Below are 7,036 nucleotides of genomic sequence, written 5' to 3'. Positions count from 1 at the left end.
GTCATACTAACAATCTTATGGAGGATATAGCCATTTTACACATTGTAGAACAATGTTGTTTGAGGGGATCTTCCATAATTATTAGTAGTCGATTAACTCCCAAGTGGTCCAATGAACTTTCTAAGTATGCAATCCCTTGAGGATGTGAGTTGACACCTGGCCTTTTTTGTTAGTCAAATTCTCATCTTCTGTAGAATGATGGAGTCTATTAGTTTTACTTACATTCATCAAGAGTGGAATGGAGTTGTTGTTTGATTGGTTAAATGAGCTTTTGAACATGCGCTTGATTGGAATATTGTGGATAGAGGATAATTGCCCCCAAATTTATCTTGTGATTTTGATGACCTTATTAATCAAGATAAATTTCCTTATTGAACTCTTATTCTTGTATCTCTTTATGTCTTAATAAATTTTTACCCCTCTCTTATAATAAAAAGCAGACAAACTCATCTGAATCAATTCTCATTCTCCCTATCAAACCCAATTCTTTTTCATGTTGTAACAAAATTGTAATCTCGCAATCTTGCCATTCTCAACTTCGTGAGTGTGAAGAGGAAAGGGAAGAAAGTAAAAGAAATGTAATCTGATATGAGAAATAATTACCAAGAAAGCCGAATGGGCCCCTGACTGATATAGCCTTTTCCTGCACGATATGTGGATATTCACTATTAATTCCTCATATGTGTAAAATTGCCACTGCTGAGATTGACATTAAGGAAAGTTTAGCTATAGCGAACAGGAGTTTCATTGACTGTAGTGCTGGTTAAGAAATTTGGCAAGAGCAAGAGTTAAACGGAAGCCACAAAGGGAAAAAGATATCTAAAACAGTTTTTCTGCAACAAGATGCTTTTAACGTGTCCTTTTATGCAAAAGAAGCTATAAATTCTTGCACAAAGGGCAAAAGATACATAAAACTTTTTTTTGTTACCTAGGTTAAATATAGATACCGAAATCCACAAGATGCTTTTAACTTGTCCTTTTATGCAAAGGAAGCTAGAAAACTGAAGATGAGGATTTGGGTGATCGAATTGTCTTATGCAGGGATCAGTATATTCCGCTTGAAGTCAGTATAGCTTCTAGAATTTATGGAAAGCCGTGTCAATATAGCTTCATATCTAGACTTATATATACACTACACAACAATCCTTGTTTGAAGCATCAATATCATTTATCTTATTGAGTTCCTTAAGGCAGGCCAAGGGAAGAGGTAATGGAGAAGGCATGTTCATCAGAGTTAAATGCGAAGATTGTGGAGAGTTGCCTTGTGAGACCATGTCTGTCTTCTCCTAGAGAGACCCTCTATCTCTCCAACCTTGATAACCAGCCATTAGTAAAAATGGCCTTCAATACCTTGCTTGTGTACGATGGATCTCAAGATCTTTTGCCACATCCTTCAAAAACAATCCGAGAAGCTCTATCTAAGGTGTTGGCTTATTACTATCCTTTGGCCGGGAGATTGAGAAAGAAAGAAGATGGGAAGCTTCAAGTGGAGTGTACAGGAGAAGGTGTTCTCTTTGTGGAAGCCATGGTAGATAACACCCTCTCCATCCTTGGAGATTTGGACCAGCTCAAGCCATCATTTAAGCAGCTGCTTTTTAGGTTCCCTACCAATACACCTATTGAGGACATTCATCCCATGATTCTTCAAGTGCAACATTGCTCTCTTTCTTTCTCTCTATATATATTATTTAGATTATATTTAGTTTATTAGTTTTAATTATCATAATTGTGTTTTCTATAGGTGAATCATTTCAAGTGTGGAGGCTTTGTTGTAGCAGTGACTTTTCACCATTGTGTATGTGATGGACGAGGGGTGGGGCAATTTCTCAAAGGTCTTGGAGAGATGGCTAGAGGACATGAAAAGCTATCTATTGAACCAGTATGGGATAGAGAGCTTCTCAAACCAAGTAAGATAGAAAATCATGATTTGAATTCAATTGAAGAAAAAACAGAGAGTAAATCCCATAACTGGACATATCCATTATATAAAGAATCAATTCAAATGTCTTGTGTATTGGACTCAAAGACATTGAAATGTGTGAAAGATGGAATCATGCTAGAATGTTTGGATATTTGTACTACATTTGAAATTTTTGCAGCTTTGGTTTGGCGAGCAAGGACCAAGGTACTTGAAATTCCACATACTCAAAGTATTAATATTTTCTTTGCAGTAGATGTGAGAAGATCATTTAGTCCCCCACTACCAAATGGGTACTATGGAAATGGTATTGTTGGTGCATGTGCACAGGCTATTGTCCATGATGTTATATACCAACCACTTCCATATCTAGTGAATATTATAAAGAAAACAAAGATTTTAGTGACTAACGAGTACCTTAGAGCAAGAGTTGATAGAGACCAATTTCCATTGGATATTTATAGCAACCATGCTAATATAATTTTGAGTGATTGGAGGTGGCTAGGATTTAATGAAGCTGATTTTGGATCAGGATGTCCAATAAATATATCCCCTATGCATTGGAATGAAAATGAATTCAACATATCAAATGGTTTTCTCTTCCTTCATTCTCCTAAGGAAAAGAATGATGGATTCAAGATAATAACATGGATGCCTTCACAAGCATTCAATTTATTCAAAATGGAAATAGAGGCCATCACCAACAACTATGTTACCAATGGTTCTAAAGTTTTGATGTAATAGTTAAGCCTTTTTATTTAAAAATAAATTTTTTAATGAGTTGATGGACACACTTTCTCAATGTAAATTTAAAATCTTATATTTAAATACATAAAATTTATTGAATGTATCAAATAGTCAACTTTTAAAAAAAGCGCACTAATAAAATATTGTAACTTTTTTATCAATTTACTTAGTAAATATAAACAAAATTATTTTGCAATAATTGTTTATAATCATTTTTATCTAAATTGTTTATAGTTTTCATTTACTAAATGTGTATTAGAAGAAATTGTTTAATCATCTTCTTTCATTTGAACAAATAAATATTATTTTATGTAGAAAAGCTCTTATGTTTTACTATATTGAAATTAATAAATTTAGTAAATGATCTTAGATTTATATAGGTTGATATAGCGATAAGAATTATTTAGATTTAATTGTGTAATAAATTTAAATTAATAAGTTTATAATTCTATTTCAATTGGTCACCTACTATTTCATTTATTTAGGTGTTATTGTGTGTGGCTGATGTTTTGATTGACCAAAATTTAATAATTTTAATTTCAAAAGTTGAGATACTCATTTAAGGTGCCTCTTCAAGGAAATCACAACATTGTAATAGTTGTTTTACATCTAGTATGTTTTAAATTCAAGATATTAATATTATCTTGTAAGATATTAATGCTTTACAATTAGAGGACACCCTTGAGAAGAAAAATTCTCCTGCTCCAACTTTATCTTTGCAGAGATTTAAAAGGTTGCAAATTAAATGGCTTGGATGAGAAACAATTGCTTGATACAACATGGAACAAAGAAGAACATAAACATATAGCATGGTCATGTATTCTTTGAAATGATCTCAAATGTTGATTCAAATACTTATACACAATATTTTCTAGAAATCCATAAATGAATCAGATATAATTGTTTAGAAGCTCCAAAATTTAGGAAATGACAAAAATATCCTTCAAGATGATTTCTTTTTTTGGCTCTTTCAAAGAGAGATTTAAAGATTTTAGAAATGAATATTTCCCATGTATACTTACATTCATTTAGGATTGGTAGAACTATTATCATCTTCTAGTGGCAAGAATGTACCAAAAAGTTTATTATCTCCACTCTATAATGTAGCCATTGCAAGATTGAATGGTCCTGCACCATTCTTGTGTATCTAAAGAGTTGAGATACTCCAATCTATTTGATAGATTTTGATGCCCCCAAATAGTAAAGGGCTATTCACACTGATAGTCTTCCTTAGAACTTCCTTTCCATTTGTATCACATAAAGAAAGGTTAGCGTGAAATTGGGATACCTAAATAAAGATGGGCAAGAAAAATGAATAACAGTAAGATACCTACTATTAACATCTCAATGCAATTTTTGAAAGAGACTTGATTATTTTGAGATCATCAAACTGAAAAATGCAGCCAAGAGAAGAAAAAAAGAACAAAGAGTTGTAAGATGGTGGCTAATATATTGTTTCTTCTTTTATGTGAGTGGTTGTGTGAAGGAGAACAAAAGCTCCAGATTGTGATTCCATACACACACACACCTTGCCATTCTCATAGTAATCAATGTAAAACTTCTCAACATGAACTTTGGTTTGAAAACTAGGAATTGGTTTAGACAAAATCCCATTTGGAGTAAGCACATCCCCCATGATAAAATTCAAGCCTTGAGGAACTGTAACTGAACTAGGGTAGCCCCCCATAGAACTTAGAGTTGCCCCTGCCATTATGAGCAAAAGAGTTGCATGTACACCAACAGGTGCAAGCCTACCAGCAAGTCCTTTGAATCTATATTGACCTAATTGGCTGAAGAAGACCTACAAGCCTCAAATTTTAAAAACAAAAGATCATATTATCCATGGAATAAGAGTGGAAACATTGGATGAATGCTATGAGATCATTTCTTCCAAATAATGGCAATCATCTTACCTCATATCCTGAACCCATCAGAAGAACACCAAGGTCTTCAATGTGAGCTCTAGGAAGTGATTCTGCAACTTCTAGTTTTAGGATGTTGGATCCAAACTTCATGAATATCGAGGAGAAGGCTATAAATGTCCTAGGGAACCCTAATTCAAGGGTTGGTAAATGCCATTGTACGACTATAGTATGGAACAACAGACTATGCTTAGAATTGCAGTGATAGTTACTGGTTTTTATTAAGTTTTGAAGTGAATAGAGAAGTATTTGTGGATTTTGTTGGATGGAATAGTGTATATAGTGTTAATTATTCCTTGTGCAAGCATTAAATTAGGTCTTTTCAAGTTTTGTAAGTGCTTTATTTAATTCTTTCTAAGTAGACTGTGCTTCTCATCTAGTATCTATGATGTCATTATCATGACACTGTAATTTGGAAGCATGCAATGTTAAAGTAATTCTAGAGAAGGTAGAATGCAAATTTTAAAGACAAACAACATGTAAGTGTCCCCTCATAATAAAGACAATGCCTTGAATAAACTCTGGCATTGAAGGATCCCTCATTTTGGTAAAGATCATTAGAAAAATGTAAGAGACATGAAATTTTCATAGTTCATGATAGTTCTTGTGAATGCTTTTGGATATAATGATGCGGCTTTTTTTAGCATCAACAGTTTGGATCACATTCACATTTTTTCTCAAATGTTGATGCTAGAAAACACTACACAGTTATATCCAGAAGCATCCGTCAATACCAGAAAACTATCCTTGCTTCCTCTATAGGCTATATTGTGGATGCGCTATATGAAATCTCTCTCTTGAAGCATATGGGGATAAAGTAGCTATAACTCATATATTAACTATGGCATGGAGCCCCTGTAGCACTGAACTTCTCAAAGATTTTCCTAATTGATGTCTTTGAGGATGTGAAATTTTTAAAAATAGACCATGACTAGAACGGCCCATTGTTAATCACAATAGATAAAGAGTGTAAGTAAATCAAAATTTTCAAACTTGAACCAAGTCTTCCAACCATTCAACCTCTAAGCTGAGATCTTTCAATGCCAAACATTAACACTTAACTCATTTAAACACATAATGAAACCAACATCATATGAGGAGTACATTACCACATCACTGGAATAATTTCTATTTCCTAATGATCTACATGTTGCCAAACATTGAAGCTATTAGTACAAAGCAAGGAGCTATTAAAATTGTTATCTAGGAGAGAAAATCAAATAAAAATAGTAAACGGTTATCTTAACTTACCATCTATGTCTATGCAATGAACTTATGCCACACATTTTCTAGCCTTAATTTTGACATAAATTCCCACCAAACATAATGCAAACATAGCTCCACCAACTACTCCGCATGCTATGGTTATTGCCAGTTGTTTTTATCCTACCTACAGAATAGAACACTTGCCTTTAATAATAATCCCAACAATAGGTTAATTTGCAGAATTATGGGTATCTTAATTTGACATAAAGATAGCCTAATTAAAAATACACCTTTGTTTCATGTCAAGAAACTTACTTCCATTTTTGTTAAATGCTTATTTAATAGTAAAGTGATTGAATCATATACAAATGATAAATGGGCATTCATTGGTGGAAACAAAGTAAAACATTAAATTACTCTTCGTGAACCAAGCTTTAAAGGAATGTATAGGATTATAAGATCATTTTTCAAACCCAAAATAAAGAGTAGTATGATAGATACTGGTGCTTAAAGATCTTTGTCTTTCATAGTCTATATTATTAGAAAAAATTCTCTTGGTAATATATTGTATAGTGTTTGAATCTAGTAGTCTTAGATAACCCTGAAGAGCACTCAAACATAATGACAAGCTAGCCAAAATGGTGTTGTACATAATGAGCATAAGTAGACTATGACACTGTGACAACAAGAATTAACATGGCTGAAGTTCTAAACATACCAAAATTAGAGAAAATACATTAAATATAGATCAACAAGGAAAGATGAATCATCGCACAACTAAAATTATAGTTCATATAGTTTTGAAAAAAAAGAAAAATTAAATTATTAGATCAATAACTTTAATATAGTACAATAAATGGAAGAAAAGAAAAATTATGTAGCAATGATATGAAACTATGTACCTTTTATGTATGGTTGGTCCAAATAGCCTCAATGTCATATCAAAAAGATGGTCAAAGAAAACATTATTACCTACAAAAACATAAAGGGATTATTAGTCCAAAATGAGTTATGTATAAGTAAACTAAATTTACACTTTAAATAATAACAATTTTAAAGCACCTAGTCTTGGAAATATAGATGGAGTAACTGAGAGGGGGGTTGAATCAGTTGTCACAAAAACAAATCCACAGATCCCTTAGGTGTCTAATAAAACTAGTTACTATTGTCACTTGGTAACCATACAAAAAAATGTTGTGACTCGGTAGATGCAGTGTATGTTCTCTTTAACAGATCCTAAGCA

At 32.7% G+C, this 7,036-nt stretch overlaps 1 protein-coding gene across 3 annotated transcripts; it reads left to right on the top strand.

Moving 5' to 3' along the window:
* Window positions 1–1,139: 1,139 nt before the first annotated feature.
* LOC149567538 (3'-N-debenzoyl-2'-deoxytaxol N-benzoyltransferase-like) lies at window positions 1,140–2,707 on the top strand. 3 transcript variants are annotated; one of them, XM_089820757.1, is made up of 3 exons: window positions 1,140–1,648; window positions 1,742–1,907; window positions 2,172–2,707. In XM_089820757.1, the coding sequence occupies exons 1-3, from the start codon at window positions 1,211–1,213 to the stop codon at window positions 2,657–2,659; spliced, it is 1,092 nt and encodes a 363-aa protein (XP_089676883.1). In that variant the 5' UTR covers window positions 1,140–1,210; the 3' UTR covers window positions 2,660–2,707. The 3 variants fall into 3 exon arrangements, with proteins under 3 accessions (XP_089676883.1, XP_089676882.1, XP_089676884.1); XM_089820756.1 differs by having other exon boundaries at window positions 1,742–2,707; XM_089820758.1 differs by lacking the exon at window positions 2,172–2,707 and having other exon boundaries at window positions 1,142–1,599; window positions 1,742–2,003.
* Window positions 2,708–7,036: the final 4,329 nt, after the last annotated feature.

This window comes from Cupressus sempervirens, chromosome 3, assembly GCF_028749045.1.
Source record: "Cupressus sempervirens isolate cs-2001-9-10 chromosome 3, ASM2874904v1, whole genome shotgun sequence".
NCBI classification, from domain to species: domain Eukaryota; kingdom Viridiplantae; phylum Streptophyta; class Pinopsida; order Cupressales; family Cupressaceae; genus Cupressus; species Cupressus sempervirens.
The sequence above is the reverse complement of the archived record's forward strand: the minus strand, read 5'-3'. Positions and strand labels throughout refer to the sequence as shown.

Bases quoted from the DNA above. Each gene is read 5' to 3' on its own strand.
- LOC149567538 (XM_089820756.1), top strand. From the start codon at position 1,211: ATGGAGAAGGCATGTTCATCAGAGTTAAATGCGAAGATTGTGGAGAGT. The intron at 1,649-1,741 runs GTGCAACATTGC...TGTTTTCTATAG, and splicing joins TTCATCCCATGATTCTTCAA to GTGAATCATTTCAAGTGTGG.